We start from the raw sequence: 24487 nt of genomic DNA, 5'->3' as shown, positions 1-24487 counted from the left end.
AGTGTGTTTCCCGTGACACACAATCATATCTTGCTGTGGAAGCAAGTGGATTGCCGTGAAGTTAAAGGAGATGAGTCTGGTGACGAAATGTTTGTGGAGGAAAGGACTGTTTATGGTTATGAACAATGGGGTCTTGGGAATTTTTTGGAGAGTTGGGAATTATCTGACACTATCTTTCTTGTTGGTGAAGAGGAAATGAATGTCCCTGCTCACAAAGTTATATTACAAGCGTCGGGTAATTTTCCTTTGAGATCATCAGTTGGGGATGTCATTCTACTTCGTGGAGTATCTTACCCGATTCTTCATGGACTTCTTCAATATATCTATACGGGACGAACTCAGGTATAATTTCTCAAATTGTACCTGAGAAATGCTTTGTTAGGACCTTCTTTTTTTCTACTAAACATGGAGATTCTTTATCTTCGTTATGATTTCCTTGAACCTTTTGTTTTTCTTGTAGATTTTGGAATCAGAACTTGCTCCATTGCGGGATTTAAGTTCTAAGTTTGAAGTGATGCCATTGGTGAGACAGTGTGAAGAAAGTATAGACCATATAAAATTGAGCAAACAAGCATTTGACCCCTGCAGAAAAGTCAAACTCTCATGTTCTGTTTCTCACCCATTATCTGGTTTCATTTTCCCAAGTGCTTTCCCTGTTGATGTGGGGAAGCTGGTAAAGTTGTACTCAACCGGCGAGTATAGTGACGTAAAAATCTATCTCAGTGACTATAGTCTCACTTTCCAATCTCACAAAGTCATTCTAAGTCTTTGGAGTGTCGCATTTGCAAAGGTGAGAATCTCTTTTAGGGTAGCAGTTCTGATGTACATGTATATATTGATTCTCAGTTTTTGTTTATTCTCAATGAACATCCAGATGTTTACAAATGGGATGAGTGAAAGCCATTCATCAACGATTTACTTAACCGATGTATCACCAGAAGCATTCAAGGCTATGCTAAATTTCATGTACAGTGGAGAGTTGACCATGGAAGACACGGTGAATTTTGGCACGGAGTTGATCCATCTGCTCTTTCTAGCTGACCGGTTTGGAGTTGTTCCACTTCATCAAGAATGCTGCAAAATGCTCTTGGAGTGTCTCTCAGAGGTAATTTTATTTACACAATCCTATAGAGTAAATGATACGTCTCTCTGTTATTATCTTGTTTCTCTTCTTTTCCAGCGCATCTGTTACAATATGGTTTCTCTATGATAGAGAGCTTAATGAACCGTGAAGTGGGTTGCGGTTTCAAGCCTTCTGAAACTAAAAGAGAAAAGAAATGAAGCGAATGCTTTGACCACATACACAGTAAAAAAATATTAATATTGTTCCATGTATATATTACATGCAGGGATGGCGTTCTCGTATTGGAAGGTCATACAACAAGAATAATTCTTTTATGCGAGTTTATTGGGCGCAGAAGCAGACAAATTTGGAACATTGTTGGGACTTTCTCAAGCTAACGTCTGAACTTTGTTGCAGGATTCTGTATGCTCAGTTCTCCAAGTGGTTTCGTCTATCTCGTCATGTAAACTCATTGAGGAGATGTGCAAGAGGAAGTTCTCCCTGCATTTCGACTATTGTACCACTGCAAGTTTAGACTTTGTCTTGTTAGATCAGACCGCCTTCAGTGATATTCTTGAGGTATGTTTTCTCTTTCGCCAACCTACTTTTTCCTATAAAAACCTCTGAACCCACTTGGAGATTTGACCCAAAAAACTGCTATATTTAGTGCTTGAGGGAAAAATAGTGTCACTCATGAACTGATCTGTGTTTACTATTGTGGAAATAAATATGTACTATGGAATTGTAATGGACATCACCAAGAGTGACGAATGATGTCTCCTTTCGTTATGGCATGTAAATATGTAATATCAGCCAGTTTTAAATTCTGGAATTGCAGTCTGCAGATCTGACAGTGACGTCTGAGGAAAAGATTCTTGATGCTGTTCTCATGTGGTGCATGAAAGCTGAGGAGTCGCACAGTTGGGAAGTAATAGATGAGATGACGAACTATTGTGAACCCAAAATTTTGTTCAAAGAAAGGCTTCAGTCACTTGATAACCTGTTGCCTCATGTACGCTACTCTTTGTTGCCATATGAGCTGCTTAAAAGGGTAAGTGGATGCTGAACCTGAATATGCTGAAATAACTTTATAGTTTTCTGTTAATATGATTGTACTGATGCCATCTATGCTTAATGATCGCACAGTTAGAAGACAGTAACCTAAGCAAACAAATCCCAGTATTTAATCGTCTTGTAAGTTTTTAACATCCATCTTTATCTTTTTTCGCGTAGTACTTAATTTGTTATTTCAAAACTGATTTTCTCTCCAATCCCTCATTAATTTTGTATTGTGTACAGGTGAAGGAGGCTGCTAGCTTTCTAACTTCCGGATTGATATCCCCAGGAAATGAACCGAGGTAAGAATTACATAGTCATTTTATCTTATGATTGTAAACATCTCAGGTTTATATATCCAAATTACCCAGTTATTAAAGCTTTTCACCTCTAGTTCAAGGTTCCAACATCGAAGATCGAGTTTCAAGGAGCTTCAGTACATACGTGATGGGGATAGCAATGGGGTGCTGCACTTTGTGGGTACATCTTATGGTAGTCATCAATGGGTTAACCCCGTTCTCGCAAAGGTTAACTTACTTTCTTTATTCATATTGTTGGAAATCGTTTTATATGAACCACTGCTGAAGAAAAATATTTCCTAATTCTTTGAGTTCTTTATGTTTCCAGAAAATCATTATTACATCGAGCAGCCCCACCTCCAGATTCACTGATCCAAAGGCTTTGGCTTCAAAGGCCTATGTGGTATGGTCCTCCCAAGTTTGCTCGTCTTATATGATTAGAATTTTTGGCTTGAACTACCAAATTGACAAAGCATAAAATTTAATGCAGTGAAACTTCTTTCTTCTTGGATAGAGAACCATATCATTTTTTGTTTTTGCGCCAGGGTACTTCCTTTGCAGGGCCTAGGATGGAAGGCGGCCATATATCATCCTGGTGGATGGTGGACTTAGGCGAAGATCATCAGGTTTCCTCTATAAACTACTCTTTCTTTCACATATTCTGTTTTCGTAAAGACACAAACAGTCTAAACCCATGCTCGCAGAAATAAGAGAAAAATGTATTTGAGTAAAACAAAAATTAGTTTACGTTCTGAGAATATGACATAGTGAGGGTTGTTGGATGCAGCTTATGTGCAACTACTACACTTTCAGACAAGACGGATCAAGAGCATTCACAAGGTCCTGGAAGTTTCAGGTAACTAATCTTTTGCTGCAGTTATTTCATGTCCTCTTAAGACAAGCTGCTTCAGAAAAGTTTGTGTTCTTATTGTCTTGATGGGTTTGAAGGGATCGATGGATGGGAGAACATGGACAGACTTAAGAGTCCATGAGGATGACCAAACAATGTGCAAGGCCGGTCAGTTTGCATCGTGGCCAATCACAGCAGCAAATGCGTTACTTCCCTTTAGGTTTTTCAGGCTGTTACTGACCGGTCCAACCACAGACACATCAACTCCTTGGAACTTTTGCATTTGCTACTTGGAGCTCTACGGTTATTACCGCTGAAGCACTCTGGTAGTCTGCTACTACACGTGTTCTTTTTCATTTACGTCGTCTTTTGTTTTTTTTACCTTTTATTATTGCTCTAAAGCGATCTTTGGGTTTGTGACTGTTTGTTTTGACTGGCTTAAAAGATTCTCTTGTCAACAATCTGGATTGTATCCACGCATTGGATAGTTGATCAATAGACTAAAGGTTTAGACTTTCGACTTTGACCAAACAGTTTGATCTTATATAAAAGAGATGTACATTTTTCGAAACTGTTCAAATTAAAAATTTTATTTATATTACCTCTGAAATTATGTTTAAAAATTAGAAAGTGTTTAATCCTAATTGAAATCAAAATTAATTCGATTTTAATTAATTTACTCAGTTTGTTTAAGGAAATATTTAAAATTTATCTCTCCTTTGATTTGTCAACAAAATTATTCAGAAAAACAAATTTCCTTTCATTTTATTTGTTCATATCTTAAAGATATTTGAATCAATACATAGATTCAAATATATAAAAATCAATATTTAACTCTTTTCGTTTATATTGCAACTCTTTTTTTTTTAACGGATATAATTTATTTATTTTTAAATAAAATAATAATCAATCAACAATTCTTTCGCTAATCAGGTCAACACAAACCACGAGACCTATCTTAGAATTCTTTCGCTCTTTAGCTAATAGCACTAGTTTCCGGTAATATTCATAACAATAAATTATGTCGAATTAACCATTCTGATATAAAATGAGCACATTAATCTCTTCTAGTTAATCATACTAAACATAAATTATGCCGAAGGTCTCTTTTAATGTTCATAATATTATTTCAATAATACACCACCTTAGATTTTCATAATTCTCAAAATGTGCCTGATGTGTGTAGAATTGTTTGGCATCCTGTAATTTCAGTTCATAAGTTTATATGTATTCTGCAATAATTACTTATTTTTTTGTGATTTTATAATTTTTTATTAATAACAGCTCTAATTCCAAGTAGCACCTAGTGATGAACCTATTAAAAGAAAATGTGTGATAAAAAAACGGATGAAGAAAGTAAATCCAAAGGCAAATAAGGCAAACCATGATGGTACGTGTTTTTTTGCTTGAACCACTTCATAAATATAGTTGTTTATTAAACCCAATGGCTGCTATTAGTTATTGAACATAAGTTGAATCCATAATTTTGCTCACACATCACCAATAATCTAAAACATGATGATTGTAGTATTGATTTTGTCATTGTATAATATATACTATACAAATATATGCAGTTAAATCTCCATCATATATAATTGATGATTATATACAGTTAAACCTCCATATATAATCTGCATTAATTAGTACTCGATAAGTTAATAAAGTTCTTCGGTTTTAAGTTGGGCAGTATAATTTTGGACATAATTAGGTAATATAATAAGATAATATTTTTTAAAACATATGTAAATATATGGTCCCGTCAATAATATATATTAATAATTATATAAAAATTTAATATATATATACATACATGTAAGCAAATCTAATACAATATGAGTCTTATTGTTTTTTCTTAAATTTACATTAAATTTTGTTAGAGTTTGTTTCTAATATTTTTGTATTGAAATTGTTTGGTGTTTTATTTAAGACATAATAAATGATGTTTTCTTTGTAACTGATTCAAAAAAATATTGGTTATAAGGGTTAACTTATTTTAAATATATATTTTTAAAAGATTACCATAGGAAAATTACTCAAATAATAATAATTATTAATGTATCGATAAATTAATATCTCTATAAATTCATAGTTATTTCAAGATCATGACATTATTAAGCTGTAAGGCTTTATAGTAGTTGGTATAGTTCATTATACAATTTCAAAACTTCTTTTATTAAAATATAATCCTCGATTTTCTTTCTCTTTTCTTTTAGTTAAGGGAAAATAGAAAATAAAGAAAAAATATTAAATCACTTCTTTACCTATGCATACCATATGTTAGCTATTTCTAAACTACCTACCGTAGTAGATTTAACTATTTTTTTCAAAGAAAATTATGAATAATTCGTAGAAAAATGATGAAGAAGGCATGGCATGATAATATGTATAGTGTTGAGAATGTCATTTTTGTATAATTTTGGATGGACAAAATTTGATCTTCATATTTTATAATACTCCTTCTGAAATTTAGAATGTGTAAAATTTTCTGTACATTTCACATGTTTTACAAAATTTAGATATGCATTCCACACATCCTAGTTGTACAAAATTTGGAAGTCTCTATTCTACGGTATTTAGAAAGAGTATTTACAAAAATACCTATTCTAAATTTAAATTCTAATTTCTACAAATTTGAAAATACATATTTTATACTTTATGTTTTTTTAGTAAAAAAAATGAAAAGGATAAACGCCGCCTGTGGGATCGAATCCACCACCATATGATTAAAAGCTACACTACACACTCTACCACTGAAATTCAAAGGCTTTTACAAAATAGTATTTCTAACAATTTATCTATTTAAAATTCTAATTTCTACAAAATACTCTCTATTTGTATTTAAAAAATAAAAGAGTTAATGTCTTCATTTGTATGAATTGGCTGGCCGAAAATGTTGGCGCTAAAAAGGCGCTCAACTATTGTATTCGAAAGACAATATAGACTTAAGTTTGAGATGTGTATCTAGACAATATTTTATACTTGTTGTTTTTTAAAAAAAAAGATAATATTTTATACTTAAGACTACAGTTGTTCATTTAAATTGCTTAGAACGAAATTAGCTAAATAGATATACTAAACATAATTATGATTTTTTGGTCTTAGAAGGAAACATGTTCAACAAGTGTTGATGTGGGGGAAATTTACAAAATATTGTTGATGTGAGTGTCGCATGTTGCAGTTCTTATGTTCAAACAAATAAGAATTTACCCCTACTAAGTAAAAAAGTTTGGTGATAAACTTTGAATATTTCTTAATATAACGACCTATTAATATAATTTACGTATAATTTCGTAAATACTGCTTAAATAATTTCTTGTAATGGCATATGAATTTTGATAGAATTATTGGTCGTGCACTATGAATAGATGTACATGTGTGAAGTAAGGCAAGTCAATAATAAAAATTCCAAATAATCACATACTCCTTATGTATCATAATATGATGTTTTAAGATTTTTACATGAATTAAGAAAAACATTTAATGTCTAACAATAAATGTATTATTTATTTCTAATAATATATTTTTATAATTATTAGCCAATAATATTTCATTAAATTTTTAAATTCTCATTTAATAATTCTTGAAATTTACAATTTCTTAGCATTAATTGATAAAATATACAGAAAACCATCCTTTTTGATACAAAATAAAATCCTACAACATTATCTATTCTGATACAAAGGGAGTACTTGTTTTTATCTACAGACTCGTGAGAATTTTTTCGTTCCCTATATTTCATTTACTAGCTCTCATTACTAAATTCGTAACGAATAAAACTCACTGTTAAACTGCATGTTTGTTAAGTGTCATATCATAATAGTGATCTAGACAAATATGGTTAGATCTAGTAACTTGAAACCAACGTTAGCCTCCATTGGTGAGTCTAAACATGTAATGTAACTGACATTTTAAAACCAGAAGGAAAGTAAAAACGTAACTGATGATTTTATAAATGAAAAACCATTAGAACGAAATTAATAATTTTGAATAAGAGATTGGTAAGATTAATGTCTACATACACCGATACACGTTTACTCTAGCTTAAGATATTTATGTTTGTGTTAAAGGTTCACACCTTACTTAGCGGCTTAGTTATGTGTATACACTTTTATTAAGCCTAATTATATATTCGTTCTTAATTTGTATTGGCCATTGGGTTAGATTTTGAATTGGAAAAAACTTTGATGTATATGTGGATCGGATACAGTTTTTATATATTTAGTAATTATAAATTGGTATGGTTTTAATTTCCGTTACATATGATGAGGAAAGATGTTAACGTTTTGTACTATATACTAAGATTTAACTCGCGGTACACCGCGGGACAACATTTTTAATTTTAAAATTTTAAAATTTATATTGTATTATTTGTTATTTTATTAATTTTAAATATAAAATTTTACAGGTATTTGATATAAGTAATCAAAGTATAGATTTTTGTAGTGTTTTCAAGGTTTTAACCCGTGTGGTATATGTATAGTCTAATAATACATTTATCTCTTGATACACATCTAAAAGTGTCACCAATCCCACTCTTATTTAACCCACAATACACCGCAGGATAATATTTGGTTATTTAACCCGCAATACACCGCGGGTTAAATTTGTTACTCAAATGATGTTGTGTCATTAAAACGGAATAGGTCCTACAGTCACCAAACATTTTTTAAAATGAATTTTGAGATTTTTATGGGATTAATCATTTAATGCATAGAGTTGTTTTAGGAACAAACGAAATATATATATATATATATATATATATATATTTTCAACCTTTGTATGACAATAAACATTTAAAACTAGGTTGACTTAAATAAATCCATTAATTGACTTTCTACAAATATTATTTTAGGAAAATCTGTGGGGTTAATAGATGTTACGAAGATATTTATGGCAATGGACGTATCTAATTAGGTCGTTATAAATAGTTCCATTAATTGAGTTTTTACGAAATGTTATTTTAGGAAATTGATAGGGGTTAATGTTGTAAATAAAACAAAGTAATTAAGAAAAACTAAAAGAGCATAACACAAAATGTACTTCAAAAATGTTAATATAGATATGTATATCATTATACGAGTAGACTTTTCTAGTTCATATTTTTTCGTTAAGAAATTATTTCTAATTAATAATTATTTTCTTTGAATATCAAAATTTTGAAACTTCTATGAACATTGAATCATACATGCATATGTCTTTCACATATATAGTTTTATTGCATACGTTATATGACAGTTAGCAGTAAAAATCATTGACAATGCATATAATTTAAAATCGATCGATATCACATGTATCAATATTGATAGTTGTAATTATAGGTCTAGATAGGGTTTCTTTTGTGTTGTGAATCAAACTTAGTTTGATCAGTTCAATTTAATTATCCATTTTAGATTTTAAATGGGTTAAATTTTGAATTGGATATGTTTTTGATGCATATGTGGGTTAAATCTAGTTTCTTGAGTGGTCTCGTATCAATATATCAGTTATCTATATTATTATTTTCACAGCATTTTTCAGCATTTTTAATAAGAAGGTTTGGAGTTCAGACTTATTTACAGACAATGCCATTGTAATTAAAACATTTAATACAAAAAAAATTAAAAAAAAATCAAATTAGGAAAATCGAGTATGGAAATATATATTTCCCTAAATATCTGAACAACATCAATTTCTATTTTCCTTTTTAAGTATAAGTTTTAAAATGTTTTAATGAAAAAAGATTCTATAGTATCTTACCTTATTCAATTTCGATTTTCCATAATTGGTTTGACATTATACATGTTTTCCATTATACATAAATTGTTTAATGTTTTCTATGTTAAAATGGATAGAGCAGTTGATGTCAAAATGGGTAGAAAAAATATAAAAATAAACTAACAATGTATGATTTTATTATATTATATATATATATATATATATTTTGTTTTAACCTCCACAAAATGATATATGTTTTTTGACTAAAAAAGATGTGTCATTTATAGAGTTATGATGTCAAATACAAATATATATATATNATATATATCTTGTTGCACAATTTAATTAATGAATACATCAAATTTAGTCATATGAGTAATATCAATAATATTATTAAATTTGTGATAATAAAACTAAATCTGTTTAAATACAGATATTAACAATTTAACATATGCACAATACTAAAAAATCAACAATAATTTATGGAAAATTTATTTATCCACGGGTCCAAACCTAAACTAAAAATAATCATAATTATGTGATGGGAATTAGGTTAATATTAGTACACTTATATATTTTTGCGGGTTGGTCTAAAAACACAAACAAAATATTTTAAAACTTAATTTTATATGAAAGGAGTTAAAAAAACCAACACTAACCCGCTCCATCATATTCATAGACAAAACTAACTAATTTCAATTTGGTGAATAAAATTTAAATCATTTTATACTAACTACAAACTATTATACATATTAACAAATGTTTACTTTCACAACAACTAATTTTGATTGATTAAATTCCAAAATAAAAGAATTTTGATTAATTAAATTTCAAATGAAAATAATAATTTTTAAATAGATAAAGAAAATAAAATTACAAATATCTCAATATTATTGTAAAAAAGTTTTAAACATATATTTGATCCAACATAATGTTTTTTTAGTAAGTTATATAAAATATACAAAAATACATAATCTCGCGGTGTACCGCGGATTAAAATCTAGTATACTTGTAAAACATGAATCTTTTATACCATACTTATATCAGTACTGGAAAATTTCATCATCAACACTTTCTTTTTAGATAAACTTTTTTAAAAACTTTTGCATACAATCGAATCGTATATGCATACATTACCTATACATATATTTCTACCGGAAACGGTACATAATCTTTCATGTTAACAATCGTGAAAAATACTTGAAATTTCAAACCGATATCGATATTAATTTTCGATTAAAGGTTCAATCTGATGATATCTTTTATGTTGTGAATAAAACTAAGTTTATGTCAATATTTCATTTTCTATTTAAAGTAGGGGTTAGTTGTACAAACTCTGATGGATATGGGGGTTTAATCTAGTTTATTATTTTGGTTACAATATCAGTTATGTATATGACAATATAAGTTGATTTTATAAAATTATGAATATTTTTTTACTGTATATATATATATATATCAACATAGGATATTTTTTCTAATTAACAATTTCTTTAGGTTATTTTTGCTAATTACCATTTATTAAATATAAAATCTTTTCAACCTTTATATACATCAAATTATCATATATACATATATCATCCACATATATATTCTTGCAGTGGACGATACATAATATGTATTGTAAAAAACTGTTAAAAACGCGGGAAATTTTTTAACTAATATGATATTTTAAACATATAACTAAATTAGTATGTGTTAGATATATATATGCATCAATATGTTTAGCTGAATTTCGTAATTCATAAAAATGATATTGGATAGCTAATGAATATCATCTACTATTGATAATAAAATTACAACTAATGTATGCTTTTCGAAGCTAGATGCATATAGTTGCATACATCATCATTTTAGCGAAACTAACGCATATGCTTTTACTAATTCCACATTTTAAAACAAATATAAAACTCGTGAATCACCGCAAGATGTAAACGAATCTCAAATACGTAAAATGATCCCAGTTCATAATTATATGGTCGTCTTAGTTAAGACTCTCCTAAAGAGAGACACATCACACATGCAACAAAGTTGTGTGGCACCACATCTTAGTTTTGGTCATCTTTGGTCTAATTCAACAACATAATTTCCGACCTTAAACTCACCCGATTTCAACAAATCTCAGTTCGCTACACTCCTTGATTAGTCTAGTTTCTAACGACCATAACCATCCATAAAATCCCCACAAGCATTCTCCAAAAAACCCAAAAAACCGTAATACTATCAAAACAAACCATAGTTTTGACCAACCTTGCTTCATTCCCGATTTTCTCATCCCACACAAAACCATTTCAATCGATTAAACATTCAAAAGAAACCTTAAAGAATTATCTACACAACGAACAAAAAAAATTAAAAATCCATCGAGTAAATAAAAAGTTATGATAAAAACAATCGAAGCTAAAAGCACACCAAAGAACAACCCAAAAAAGCACCTATCCATCCACATCTATTAAAACCTCCCTCATCCTTACATTCGTAATCCTTATTCCCTACACCGTCGATAACTTAAAATCCAACGGTTCAAATTCAAACCTGAGTTGATACACCGATCCGAGTACTCACCATTTCAACCAATCAGAGAAGAGATTACAAACTCTGTCTCATAACACATCTGACTATATAAACATCTCTTTCTCCTTCTTCCTCTCGTCGTCCTCATCAGAAAACTCTCCGACGCATTCCTCCGATCAAATAGCTTAGATTCTGTTTCTGTGTGTATAAGAGAAGAGAGAGAAGGATGTCTACAGAAGAAGAAAACGTTCCGACGACGGTTGACTCAGGAGCTGCTGAAGCAACGACGGTGAAATCCCCGGCGGCGAAAGGTGGTAAATCAAAGAAGAAGACGGCGACTGCGACGAAGAAGAAGAAGCCTGTGAAAGCTGCTTCCGCCGCTGCTGCTACAACGAAGATGAGGAAAGCTTCTTCATCATCTCACCCTCCCTATGAAGAGGTCTCGATCTATACCTTTATCCAATTTCGATTATCAGATTCACAATTCCGAGATTTGATTTTTTTGAATCTGATTGATATGTGCAGATGATTAAAGATGCGATAGTAACGCTGAAGGAGAGGACTGGATCTAGTCAATACGCGATTCAGAAGTTCATAGAAGAGAAGCACAACAAGTCTCTTCCTCCTAATTTTAGAAAGCTTCTTCTTGTGAATCTCAAGAGACTCGTTGCTTCTGACAAATTGGTTAAGGTCAAAGCTTCTTTCAAGATCCCTTCCGCCAGATCTAAACCGGCTGCTTCTACTACTACTGCTCCGGTTAAGAAGAAGGCAACAACAACCGTGCCTAAACCTAAGGGTAAAGTTGCTGCTCCTGTTAAAGCTAAAGCGGCGGCGGCTAAAGGGACTACTACTAAGAAGGTTGTTGCTAAGCCTAAGGCTAAGGTTGTTGTTGTTGCTGCTGCTAAACCTAAATCTAAATCAAAGTCTGTTGCTGCTGTTTCAAAGACTAAAGCTGTTGCTGCGAAGCCTAAGGCTAAGGAGAGACCAGCTAAAGCTTCTAGGACTTCGACTCGAACATCTCCTGGGAAAAGAGCTGCTGCTCCTGTTAAGAAGGCTCCGGCTAAGAGTGTGAAGTCTCCTGCTAAAAGGGCTTCAACTAGGAAGGTGAACAAGTGAGGGAGATTTGGTTTAGGAGATAGTTTGGGGTTTTGGGAGGGAGATTGAATACATGGTTGGTGGTAGCTTCTATAGGGGTAGTCTTGTATAATTGAATCATCCTTGAAGGAGCTTGCTTTCCAAAGTTTTTTTTTTCTTTTTTTTTTTCTTGTTTCTTGGTTTCTTGTTGAAACTTCTTTTTTTTTTTTTTTCCTTTGTAATTTTTGGTTTGTTTGAAAATTTAAGCTTTAATCAATAGCTATGAAAAATGTGATGGTTTCTTCACCCTTTACTTCTTCTGAAACTGTGCAAGAAGCCTTTGTATTTCAAGCCATGGCGTCCACATGGTTTTGTAGAGAGATGCTTCTGTTTGGTGAGAGTGTTTCTCATCTAGTTCTTGCCTTGATTGGTTGAATGATTCCAAAGTAATGTGTATCAATGTGTGTATGGAGATTTAAATGTGGTTGCACCATTGCCACTGAGAAAATGCAGATAAGATGAACAAGCTTGGTAAAGTTAAGGTGAGATTCCTCTGAATCATGTTGTTTCCTCAAACATCTTTTACATTTGAGTGTTTTGCCACTCGCTAGGTATTGCTACTGTACTGTAATAATCTCTTGAGTCGTGCGTTTGAGTTTTCTGACATAAGTAAATACCAAGTTGTTCTGAGATTCACTTCTGTTTGATGTTTTAGGACTTTTTAGGAGTTACATAAATGAATGACATACCGGGAAAAAAATAGCTAAGAGATCATCTGTGTTATCTGTCTTGCTCTCTCACTCTCACCTTGGTGTTTCTTGGAGATACTGTTTGAATCTTTCGACTTTCTGAATCGAGTACTTGAGCTCCTGTTGAATGTTGAACCTGGAAGGAGAAAGAACAATGTCTTTCCATATTGATCCAGCTTCACATGCTGGATTTGGTCTACTGTATAGCTGGTAAATGGAATCCGCATTCTCGTTTAACCTCCCTACATTCTTCAAACAGTCTATCTCCACTGGATCCACTAGCAAAGTCTTTTCCTTTTCTTTCCACCCTATCAGCTGCACATTTCACCATGGGTTCTTACTATCATAGTTTTACTTTAAACATTTCAGGTTTCTTTGCATCTTAAAGGAGGAAGTGTAAAGAAGAAACTCAGGTCTAACCTTTGGAGAACCTTCAAGAGCATTGGTGCAGTAAAGTCTAGCATTGTCGACTAAGTTGCAATAGGTAAGAAAGGCATCCGCAAATCTCTTGTGAGATCTCAGCTGAGATCTCACTCTAACTGCTCTCCTACACATTATTGCTCTCCTGCATATATGGTAAACCAAAACCCTTAAGTTAAGAAAACACAACAATTGGACTATATTTCCAAAAGAACAGTTGGAACATTCTCACCTAATGCCTCGAATCACAGCTAAGTATGCATCACACACAACTCCAACTAACTCTATCCTGTATGGCTTTCTCTCCCGTCCATCCTCTTGCAGCTGTTGTCTTTCGCCTATGCGTTCCCAATAGTTCTCTATGACTTCTCCATTCTCACCAACCTTGTAGCCAGCTCCCATTCTGTAACGATGGCGATGCACATTCCTTGCCATGGTTATGGTCTGAACCACAAATGGTACCCAAGAGAGTGTTCCATCCATGATCACATCCCGCCCTTCGTTGAGAGCTGTAACGAGCAGCGATGATGCTGCATCTGTTGATGATTGGTGAACCTGTTTTATTGCCATTTCACCGTCAGAGTTTCACAACATCTCAGTTGGATATTGAGTATAACAAGGGTAATAAGATGGTAATAGTATGAGATTTTATATATGTGTCCTGAATACATATATGATGGAGAAGTTAAGTTCTTTGCTACTTCTCTTATGTACATTTCCATATCTGGATGAGTTACTTAAAACTTGATCTGATTCCTTGCACATTTTGTCCCACCGCAGGGTTTTTACGTTGAAGGATTCTTAGACCCTATAAGGAAACTTAGAACCTTACGAATTCAGCAGTCTTGATCATATCAACATGGCCTCTGGAGCTCAGCGCTTTGTATATCACATCAGATTCTTTGAAAGCATCTGCTTCTATCACCACAGCATCAGCTCCTGCCCAAAACGGTCTGATCCAAAGCGCAAAAAGTTCAATGCATAAGAAACACTGATCAACGAAAAGTATGTTGATGTAGATTTTAACTGAGTCCATATTGAATATTTACTTACTCTTTGAGAATGTCTTTAAGCACAGTGCTCTTTCCTGCACCCATACCACCACCCATAAGGAGCAGAACCGGGCTTCGGTCCTTGTGTGCAACTGGAGCCATGACTTCTGTACACTCTGAGTCATCAACTGATGCGATCCCCATAGCTTTCATTTCCTCTACCAATGTGTTAAAGACTCTTGCTACTTTAAGATTTTTAGTTACTCTCTCAAACCTCTGTTCCCTATATACCAAACAAAGACCAGTCACGCTTAGGAAAGATCACTAAAAGAGAACACAATCCCGGATTTGTTTATTTTCTTAATTAGACTCACCTCGTAGCCGCCATGACAATATGTTTGAGCTTTTTCTTAGGCTCTACATCGGCGCTGAGTATCTGAAATATATTCATGAAACATTTTTGTTCTATTGGTTATGATGTTAACAAAGAATGGACACTGATAGATTTTTTTTGTTTTTGTTTCCTTGCAGTAACCTGACTAATCATGAGATCTGCATGGCTCCAGTGGTAAGCGAAGTAACTGAGTATACATCTCTCAAACTCCTCAACGAGCTTAATGAAGAGAGAATCAGCATCAGGCTCTTCAGAGAAAAAGCTGTAAATGTCTTCCTCGCAGCTACCTGATTTCCTTATGTACTCATTGGCTAATTTGCAAAGATGAGGACATTCTCTCCTGTCCTTGAATCCCATCTGCCGCACTGCAAATGAAACCACAAACAATTTTTTTGTTATAATGCATCACAATGGAGATCATCAAAAGAGGATATGTAGATTGCTTTTTACCAACGTAGTGAGAGAATCTCTCGAGCTTCTCATGGCCTTTGTTTTTGTGAGATAATCTGAGACGAGGGATGTTCTTGGAGTGACGTAGCTTCCTGAGACGGTAGTGCAGTGCAATGGCTAAGAGCAAGCCAATGGATGAGATTACCAAAATCTGTGTGAAGGTCGTCGTGTAGTTGTTGCTGTTAAACTCTGGAACACACATTGATCTTGTTCTGATTTGGGATTCATCAAGAGACATGAGAGATTAAGATTGATAGAACTCTAAGATTGGAATCTCAGGAGACATGAGATTAAGATTGGGTCCATTGTTGAGTTTGTTTTCTGTTATGAGACAATGTATCTGCTTTCTCCACGTGTGCTGTACTAAAATAGCTTTGAGTCCTATTACTCCGGAAGTTTCTTACTTTTGCTTTTTCTGTGATTTGACCATTTTGGTTATATAGCCAATATTTCAATCTCCATGTATGTTATATAGTGTTTTGGCAAAGGTTTTATAATATCTTTTAGTTAAGGCTAAAAAACATAAGAAGATAAAAGTTAGTAAGATGTTTAGTTGATACTCCTGAGAAGACACTGTCATTGCATATATGAAAATCCAACATATTAGAAAGATGAGTTAAAGAGAAAGGATTTGCAAAGAATGTTCTTAACCTAAGTAAGAAAAAACTAAATTCAGATCACTGAAGAAGTAAAGAATCTAAAGAGATGTCATAGATTTTTTTATATAGGAGTTGTGCAAGTTGTTCTGAAATGGCCAGCTTGATTACACCGGCTACATCGAACCACCCGCTTTTGACGTCCACGGTCCTCTCCTTGACTTCTCCTCTTCCTTGGCCGTGGCTGTTGACTTAACACCATCGGTGGTCTTATCACAATCTCTTCACCATCCTCACCACTTTCTCTGTCAGGTTCTGTTGTTTTCCACATGGATTTGTCTAGAATTGGATGTATGGTTTCTGCGTACGTTCGCCGGTAGTTTGCCACAGTGAAGTAACTCTCTGTGAACCGGTACACGTTCTGTCTGCAAAAGAGGAGGGCTGCAACCGCGTGGCTACAAGGCAAACCGTGTAGCTCCCATCCACGGCAAAAACAAGAACGGCATCTAATATCCACTATATATTTTGCTTCACTGGTGGTGACCTCGAATTGTGCTTCATTTGCTTTGTGAACTAGGTACAAACGAGATTCTTCTATAGCCTCGAGGACATGCCTCTCAGCAGATGGAACTAGCATACCAGACCATTGCATGCTTGCTTCACGGCGTTCATTGAACAAAGTCATCAACTGGCGACGAATGCTCTCCAACATTTGGATTATAGGAAGACCTGAAGCATCTTGAATCCAACTGTTAAGTGACTCGGTAACATTTGCAGTCAGATGTCCAAACCTTGTTCCTTCAAAGCAGTATGTGGCCCATTGACTTGGCTGGAGGTTACGGATCCACAAGGCAGCTTCTGGGGATATCTGAACGATCTCGTGAATTTTACCTTCAAATTCATATTCAGTGAGACATTTTGCTGCATCCCAGAAAAGGTTCACAAGAATGGAGCTGTTGAACTGACTACCGAAGCTTTCTGCGAGAGAATGGACACACAAGCCATGAAACGCTGTTGGAAAATTAGCATCTACTCCATCAATGGACTGATCTATACTAGATAAAATTGTCACCTTTGGCATGTTTTCAGAATTAACTTCAAGCAGCTGACGCAACTCTGAGAGGAACCACTGCCAGTTACTATCATTATCTTCACTAATAACAGCAAAAGCCAAAGGAAACACCGCTCCTTCTCCATCGAATCCAGTGGCAAGCAGCAATGTCCCTAGATATTTGCTCTTCAAAACAGTCTTGTCCAATCCAATGAGAGGTCGACAAGCATTAAGAAAGCCACAGATTGATGCTTGAAAAGAAATAAACAACTGTTGAAAGCTCCCATCAACCGGGCTTCCATGAACCACAGCGATGCTCCCAGGATTTGTGCTTCTAATTTGATCACAATACTGAGGAAGAAGGCGGTAATCTTTTTCAAACGACCCGCGAACAGAAGCCATTATACGTTCTTTTCCCCTCCATGCTTGCTTGTATGATAGTGTAATTCCATGAACTTGATGAATTTCCTCAAGTATCTCCTTAGGTTTGCAATGAGGATTTATTTTCAGCCTTTCTTTCACAGCCTCAGCAACCCACTGAACTGAAGCTTGATGGTGACCAAGGTGTGAAATACCACCACATGTGTGACTCCCATGAATAGTCCTTACTGTAAAAGTTGGAACACCAGGAAGCTTGGCACAGTGAATTCTCCAAGGGCAACCCTCACTACTGCACTTTGCAGTAAAGCGAGATTTGTCAGATTTAACAGTCTGCATCTCAAAGCGTAAGGCAATTGCTGCATCTCTCAGTGCTCTCCTACACGCAAGGACATCAGAAAACTCCATACCAACTACCAAATTATGCTCAGGAGCTGTTTGTAGAGACCGGCACTGAAGGATAGGAGGAGCCAACTCTAGCTGCTGAGAAAGGCTTACGTTCAGGCCAGGTACGGGATCCCTATTCATGGAATGACCCACCCCCAACTGTAAATTATCATTGAGATCCTGAGAAACTATTAAAGCTAGTTTATTATTCTCAGAAGTTTCTGAGCCATCATTATCATCAGGAAAGGAGAGGTCGAAACCATGGTCGTAGCTTTCATTTTGGTTTTCCTGAGAATCAACCTCATCTTTTCCTTCCAGAGATTGCTCTTCACGTATTTCTTCACTTTGAGCCCTTGAGTTTTGAAGAGTCAGTGCATGTTCCTGGTTGTGGTTCCAAACCTCGTTCTGCTCACGGGAAACACCTATCTGCAGGTTGGTCTCATGTAACGGTTCCAAAGCAAAATTGTAGTCTTGAGTAGTAAACAGTTCATTGTTCTGTCGAGGTTCAATAAATTGCTCCTGACGACTAAACGAGTTATCGTGGTTCCCCTCCATCAGCACCTCGTGGTTTGTCATTTCATCAAATATCGACCAAGTAAAATGCAGAAACTATCTGCTCCCCAGATTTCTAACTCAACCTCGTACGGTCTTTAACAGATCTGCAAACAAGAAAACAACGTATTAACACTAACATACAAACAAATAGATGCAAAACTTAAGAATAACAAAGAATATCACACAACAGAGGTTTACATATAAAACAAAGACAGAGAGAGCTCTAATCATAAGGATGAAGTCCCCAAAATATAGCATCAAAAGTAACTAACTTGGGAAGTATACAGATAAAACAATCTTTTTAGATTTGCCTCACTATCCTAATGATCTCCTTGTTCAATTTAATGTGCCATAACTACTCTTTAACAAAATGAAACAGATTGAAAAATCCAAAATCAGGGGACATTAAGAAGTATACGAGCAAACCCAACAATCAAAGGAACGACTTTACTTAAGAGCAAGGATTATATAATGTTTTAAGCCTATCTCTTATGACTCTACCACCATCTCTGAAATTGAGAGTTCTCGGTTGGGAACATGAAACACATTCAAGCCACCAAACCCAATTCGAAAGTTCAAAACTTGATCACACAAACACCGATAAAAACAGAGAACCATGTGCACCACAATCCAATTCTTCGAAACAATTTACACCCAAGAAAACATACAAACAAAGAAAAGATTCAAAAATCGAAAAACTCACCGGAATCAAAAAGGGGTATGAAAGCACAATCTGCTAAAAGGGATTAGGAAGCAGTTTCAAAAGATGAACAATTTGGCGGGTAAGGGAAGAGAAGAAGAATGGTTTGAAGGTGGAAAATCTGAACAAAGGCGAAGGGCAAAGATGGCCGACGAGGATTTCTCATACATGATGAGACAAAAAAGGCCACCTTATTTATTCTTCACCCTTTTAGGTTTTACGAGGGTAATTTCGTCATTTCTTCTTTTTCTTACCTTTTTTTTTTCTTCAAGTCTTAAAAAAATATTGGACTTATGTGTATGCAGTTATTTGAACAAGTCGTGTTATTGAGTCAAATAGTCTAGTAACCAGATTCGAGAACTTTGAGAAGTTAGTTAGAAACCATATATAATCCCCAAACACTAGATCTAAAGATCTCTTCGTAGATCTAATCAAAGATGTCAACTGAGACGACGATGACTTGTCTTCCGCCGGATAGTGAAATGGTACCGTCGTCACATGCCAAGTGTACTTCGATCCTTCGTGTCGCTCATCACTTCCATATCTCTCATCCTCGGATTACCTACCTATGTAAGTTGGACACAAATCTCTCGAGATAATGTATTATACATATGATATAGTGATGATAGAATTAACAGCTTTCGACATCTTGATCATGGATGCTTATAATTCTATATATAAGGTGTTCATGGTGCGCTTGAGGAGTCAAAAAAGATTGACCCGTTATCACTTACTCGTGGTGTTCGACAGTTTAGGTTTTCCCTTGAGCGTTGGATCGAAAAGGAATAATATTATCATCTCTTCGTTTATTGTTGTTTTCACTTAAGCGTTGGATCGGATAGTGAAATTAATGATACCATCGCCTCATGCAATTTTTTGTTTTTTTTTCTCTTATGGTGTAGAATGATGAAACAAGTGAACAAGGACGATTTCAGCCTAATACTGATGTATCTGATTTGCAAAGTTTCTGTCTAGACTATTACGAGAAAACTATCGTAGCAATGATCAAGATCACTAGCAAAGGTAGTGTGCCCTAATCATTGGCACATCTATGAATAATTTTTTTCTTTTATGATAAAGATAAATTAATTAAAACTAACATGTAAGTAACTAGCTTGCATACTCATATATATCATCTACCTTCATATTTTGCAATTCAGCTTTTTTTTTTTCTTTTTTTTCTTAATGGTTTCCACAATACACTTTTTTCAGTAGAAATTGATTCAAGTGCATCCACGTCTTCCTCTACTGATAACCAAGTTTCCACAAGTGTCAATGTCAGAGCTCTCGGGTTTGTGCTTATTGGAAATATTGTTTGTTCAAATTTTCCTTTTCTCTCTTCTTCTATATATATTTAGCTTTGTTCTCTAGCTACTATTCACATTCTTCGATCTTATATGCTTTCAGTGATCAACTTATATATGCATGTGAAATTGCTCGTGTTCTCTTCAAAGTTTTGGAGCTTCTTTCGAAAGATGTACCACTGACTTTTGGGGTAAATTATCTGATTAACTAATTGTATCTTGGGAGGAAATAGTATAGTGTAGCTTGAGTTAATATATTACCCAAAATAATTTTTTCTCTTATTTTCGGTTTCAATAATTTATTTTCGTCTGTTGTAGAATTTGGAAGCGTACGCTGAAGTCAAACAACTAGCCAAAATCTTTAGGCCTTACAACATTATTCCCCAATTTGATAATAACGAAAATCATTCTATAAGGAGACTACCTGAGGTTACTTTCATAGTTTCAGAGAATATGTTTACTTTATTTTCCGGTGTGACTTTTGGTTTACATAGTAGTGTTTGAGTTTAACAAAAAAACATTATTTGCATGCTAATGTTTTGCAGTTGCAAACTGCTATAAATGCACTTAATCACCACCCGTGGTCGGCGCCAACTCACGAAAATAAACGGGATGAAGAAATAATCTCAGGGATGTTAGAACAGGTTGATTACCCGAGCGCATCTCGATCTCACGAAAGACCTGCCTGCCAAGAGTCCGAACCCGGGGTACCAGAAATGGAGACAGCAGATAAGCCTGCTGGTGGCATACAAGTACCCGAATTATTAATATTTCTTTTTTCAGTACATGTTCTTATTTTCTTAGTATTGTTCGTAGTATTCATTATAAATTTATGTGCTGAATCTAATAACCAAAACGGTGCTGTTTGACTATGTAAACCTGTGGTCTGATTGATAATTGTATAGTTAAATGGTTTGCGACAATTTTAGATGCCCTATGCCAAAAAAAAAATTTAAATACCATTTTTATTATTGTATATAAAATCACAAAATAGTAATATAAAAATTATTTTCATAATTTAGATTCTAAATCCATAAACTAAGTATGTTCTTTTGATCGCTCCTTTTTTTCATTTTTCTTTGTCTTTTTATGTTCATTTCAAATTTAATATGAAAATAAATATTATATTGCCTAATCATTAATTATTGTTTTAAAACTCTTCCAATATGAAATTTTTACTTATTAGAGTTATAAAATTGTTCTTCTAAATTAAATTTTACTTTAAAACTCATTAACAACAAGTTTACTTAACATTAATCTAATGATCATTCACCAACAATTCACAAAATGAGATAATATTTTTCATAAAACTAATAAAACTTCATCAGTAAATTGGATATATCAAGATAAATAATATATTGTTTTCTTATATAAAACTTGAACTTAAAAATATTTTTGGTACTTATAAAAAAAATCTAATAAAAAACTAAATATAGAAAAAAAAATCTACAGAAAAGGCTTAGAAGTTTTGTGCTAAAATATGCTCCAAATTTTTTGATGCAGGCTTCACTTGCTTGCCCATACCCGGGCCTGATGATTTCGCAAAAATTTGAATATTTTACGTAGTTTACATTACATAGTCAGTGTATCAGTATTTGGTAATTTACATGAGAGTATCTATGTAGTTTTATTGAAAACATAACTAGCGACATGCATTAGAACATTAGTAAATTGATATAATTATCTATATGGTCTCATGAGAGCAGTTAGACCTTTCACTTTTCAATCTCAAATTTTCCACCCATGAAAAAAAAAACCAGAAAATAAAATAAAAGAAGCAAGTAATAATACAGACCACTTTTGTGGTGTCAAGCGTGGCTAGCAACAAGGAAAAAAAATCAAGATTTTGGTGGAGGCTAACGTTGGTGCTATATATGGTAGATGAATCCGAACAGATGAACGATGGCACCCAGGACCATCCACCAATAAAGTCTCAAATCAAAACATGATAAGAACAAGAACACACAAAAATTCTTTAAACTTCCACCATGCTTTTTGTTTTATTTTCTATTAAATATATATAGGGAACTTGGAACTACAATTTGTTACATTCCTGTTAGCATACTGCATAAAAGAAAATAATGGAAACGTGAGATACTGTGATGTGGTCCTTGAAAGGATATGAACCAGGGCACGCCTATATATTCTGATTTGGTGCAACAAAAAGAAAAAAAAAGAAAAGAAAATATGGTAGAGTTCTTCAAACACATAGGGTTTGGTACGTTAAGTCTAACCAATTGATATCTCATCAAACACCTTCTCCACTTCACAGGTTTGATGCGATAACTGAAACAGGCAAGTTGTTCCTTGGCGGGAACTTAAGATCCTCGCATCCCTCCTCTTCATCCATTTTCTAATAATGCCACATCATTTTGATATTAGAAATTAAAATTTTATTCTTTTTATTGACATGAGAAAGAGTAAAATATTTTTTTGTTGTCCTTAATTGTAATGGCAGAAAAACTAATATTAATTGTAATCAACAAAAGTAGGACTTTAAAATGCGAAAGTACATGTGTTTTGCTGAGTAGATTATTTTTTCTTATATATATATAAAATATTAATTTGTCACGAGGGCGATTCATTAGGTCATGTATTACTTCCCAAGATTTTTTTCTTAAAAATTAATTAAATAATATAAAATGGAGAGAAGGAGAGAAAAATAGAGAGAACCGTTCTCAAACTTCTCGAATAAACAACGCTTTTAAGTTTGATTGTACACACGTTGTCTTTGTATTAGTTATAGAATAAAATATATATATTTTTTTCCTAGTAATGAAAAGAGTTCGCCCATTATAAATGCTCTTAGAAAACTATATATTCATCTGTTTACAAGAAAATATTTAAATATACTAATTTCTCATGTGCCCTGGAATACAAACTATTACTTACGAACACAAAAAAAAATTATAAAAATTATCGAATGCAAAGAAACAAAAAAATATTTCTCCGTTGATTCCATCGCTGCTCTGTTATATATATATATATATATATATATGTATAGGAGTATACAACGGAGAAGAAACAAGAGAAAAAGAAGACGATAGCATTAGAGATGGACTCTCACTCTCCGGTATGTTTTCCTCTTCCTTTAATTTACTGTGAATCGACGGCTATGACTTTTTTTTTTTTTTTTTTTTTTTTTTTTTTTTTNAGGAAACTATGATTTTTTCCTTTTATTGTAAAACCAAACGTTCTGAGCCGAATCTTGTACATCACAATCCCATGGACCGAGGATAAGAGTGGAGTTTTAGTTATTCGATCACTCTAAATCAATTTGTTCACAGATTATGGTGGAAGAGAAATCGAGTGCTAGAATCTTGACACTAAACAGACCCAAGCAGCTGAATGTTCTGTCCTTCAACATGGTATTGAATCTTTCCCTTGCTATTCAGCTGTTTCGTTGTGTCCTTTTTCGTTCACTACTTACATATTGGCATGGAAATATGGAATCAATATTTTCTTTAGATGACTCGGTTACTGCAACTGTTTCTTGCGTATGAGGAGGACCCTTGTGTGAAACTTGTCATCCTAAAGGTATTATCATCATAGTAACAAATTAACAATTAGTTTATTTTTGTTATTAGCGCATAAACACTGAGCAAAATTTGCCACAGGGTCAAGGAAGAGCTTTTTGTGCTGGTGGCGACGTTAAACCTACTGTTCGTAACATCGTACAAGGTAATATATCATTATCATATCTACCTATGACAATCATTCCTTTTTTCCTTTTTCTTAATTTCACACTCTTTTCTCTATTTTACGTGGACTTAGGAAATTGGAGACTCTCTGCTGATATATTCGCAGAGGAATACATGCTCAACTATGTTATGGCCACGTATAGAAAAGCTCAGGTTTCAGTCAACATGCACACTATCCTTTTAGTGAATTACTCAAAAGTATATAATAAGCTCATTAATTCGTATTGATATTATAGGTTTCAGTTTTGAATGGCATTGTC

The 24487-nt window shown here is 33.7% G+C and overlaps 6 protein-coding genes across 9 annotated transcripts in view; 4 read left to right on the top strand and 2 right to left on the bottom strand.

The window, feature by feature from the left end:
* The window catches only part of LOC104700422 (BTB/POZ domain-containing protein At2g30600-like), a 5727-nt gene extending 1943 nt beyond the window's left edge, over nucleotides 1–3784 (top strand). For all 4 annotated transcript variants that reach the window (XM_019227483.1, XM_019227482.1, XM_019227481.1 and 1 more), the window contains 12 exons: nucleotides 80–342; nucleotides 461–790; nucleotides 875–1105; nucleotides 1481–1642; nucleotides 1902–2114; nucleotides 2210–2257; nucleotides 2363–2421; nucleotides 2514–2646; nucleotides 2747–2821; nucleotides 2964–3044; nucleotides 3206–3274; nucleotides 3367–3784. In XM_019227483.1, the coding sequence (XP_019083028.1) occupies nucleotides 80–342; nucleotides 461–790; nucleotides 875–1105; nucleotides 1481–1642; nucleotides 1902–2114; nucleotides 2210–2257; nucleotides 2363–2421; nucleotides 2514–2646; nucleotides 2747–2821; nucleotides 2964–3044; nucleotides 3206–3274; nucleotides 3367–3585 (1883 nt within the window). In that variant the 3' untranslated portion in view covers nucleotides 3586–3784. The remainder of the gene's footprint in view (nucleotides 1–79; nucleotides 343–460; nucleotides 791–874; nucleotides 1106–1480; nucleotides 1643–1901; nucleotides 2115–2209; nucleotides 2258–2362; nucleotides 2422–2513; nucleotides 2647–2746; nucleotides 2822–2963; nucleotides 3045–3205; nucleotides 3275–3366) is intronic.
* LOC104700421 (histone H1.2-like) lies at nucleotides 11608–12863 on the top strand. Its single transcript, XM_010415937.2, has 2 exons — nucleotides 11608–11915; nucleotides 12002–12863. The coding sequence occupies exons 1-2, from the start codon at nucleotides 11703–11705 to the stop codon at nucleotides 12590–12592; spliced, it is 804 nt and encodes a 267-aa protein (XP_010414239.1). The 5' UTR covers nucleotides 11608–11702; the 3' UTR covers nucleotides 12593–12863.
* On the bottom strand, nucleotides 13270–16002 carry LOC104700420. Its single transcript, XM_010415936.2, has 8 exons — nucleotides 15556–16002; nucleotides 15247–15470; nucleotides 15086–15147; nucleotides 14773–14994; nucleotides 14552–14672; nucleotides 13952–14274; nucleotides 13720–13864; nucleotides 13270–13614 (listed from the first exon to the last, which is right to left on the bottom strand). The coding sequence occupies exons 1-8, from the start codon at nucleotides 15791–15793 to the stop codon at nucleotides 13354–13356; spliced, it is 1596 nt and encodes a 531-aa protein (XP_010414238.1). The 5' UTR covers nucleotides 15794–16002; the 3' UTR covers nucleotides 13270–13353.
* LOC104700419 lies at nucleotides 16177–19365 on the bottom strand. The gene is made up of 2 exons (XM_010415935.2): nucleotides 19226–19365; nucleotides 16177–18626 (listed from the first exon to the last, which is right to left on the bottom strand). Exon 2 carries the CDS (start codon nucleotides 18541–18543, stop codon nucleotides 16276–16278), a length of 2268 nt encoding a protein of 755 aa, XP_010414237.1. The 5' UTR covers nucleotides 18544–18626; nucleotides 19226–19365; the 3' UTR covers nucleotides 16177–16275.
* On the top strand, nucleotides 19913–21398 carry LOC104700418 (callose synthase 2-like). The gene is made up of 5 exons (XM_019227492.1): nucleotides 19913–20245; nucleotides 20435–20513; nucleotides 20630–20717; nucleotides 20845–20955; nucleotides 21072–21398. Exons 1-5 carry the CDS (start codon nucleotides 20224–20226, stop codon nucleotides 21393–21395), a joined length of 624 nt encoding a protein of 207 aa, XP_019083037.1. The 5' UTR covers nucleotides 19913–20223; the 3' UTR covers nucleotides 21396–21398.
* Nucleotides 23560–24455, top strand: LOC109125138 (probable 3-hydroxyisobutyryl-CoA hydrolase 3). The gene is made up of 5 exons (XM_019227004.1): nucleotides 23560–23599; nucleotides 23814–23894; nucleotides 23995–24063; nucleotides 24144–24207; nucleotides 24301–24455. The coding sequence occupies exons 1-5, from the start codon at nucleotides 23582–23584 to the stop codon at nucleotides 24453–24455; spliced, it is 387 nt and encodes a 128-aa protein (XP_019082549.1). The 5' UTR covers nucleotides 23560–23581.

Source organism: Camelina sativa, chromosome 7, assembly GCF_000633955.1.
Source record: "Camelina sativa cultivar DH55 chromosome 7, Cs, whole genome shotgun sequence".
In the NCBI taxonomy this organism is placed as follows: Eukaryota; Viridiplantae; Streptophyta; class Magnoliopsida; order Brassicales; family Brassicaceae; genus Camelina; species Camelina sativa.
This window is presented reverse-complemented; position numbering and strand designations above follow the sequence as displayed.

Coding starts and splice junctions, on each gene's coding strand:
- LOC104700419 (XM_010415935.2), bottom strand. CDS start 18,543: ATGACAAACCACGAGGTGCTGATGGAGGGGAACCACGATAACTCGTTT.
- LOC104700418 (XM_019227492.1), top strand. CDS start 20,224: ATGATCAAGATCACTAGCAAAG. Junction 20,514..20,629: donor GTCAATGTCAGAGCTCTCGG/GTTTGTGCTTAT, acceptor ATATGCTTTCAG/TGATCAACTTATATATGCAT. Junction 20,956..21,071: donor CTATAAGGAGACTACCTGAG/GTTACTTTCATA, acceptor AATGTTTTGCAG/TTGCAAACTGCTATAAATGC.
- LOC104700421 (XM_010415937.2), top strand. CDS start 11,703: ATGTCTACAGAAGAAGAAAACGTTCCGACGACGGTTGACTCAGGAGCT. Junction 11,916..12,001: donor CTCACCCTCCCTATGAAGAG/GTCTCGATCTAT, acceptor TGATATGTGCAG/ATGATTAAAGATGCGATAGT.
- LOC109125138 (XM_019227004.1), top strand. Junction 23,895..23,994: donor ATGTTCTGTCCTTCAACATG/GTATTGAATCTT, acceptor TATTTTCTTTAG/ATGACTCGGTTACTGCAACT. Junction 24,208..24,300: donor TGTTCGTAACATCGTACAAG/GTAATATATCAT, acceptor ACGTGGACTTAG/GAAATTGGAGACTCTCTGCT.
- LOC104700420 (XM_010415936.2), bottom strand. CDS start 15,793: ATGTCTCTTGATGAATCCCAAATCAGAACAAGATCAATGTGTGTTCCA. Junction 15,471..15,555: donor GAGATTCTCTCACTACGTTG/GTAAAAAGCAAT, acceptor TTTCATTTGCAG/TGCGGCAGATGGGATTCAAG. Junction 15,148..15,246: donor CAGATCTCATGATTAGTCAG/GTTACTGCAAGG, acceptor AATATATTTCAG/ATACTCAGCGCCGATGTAGA.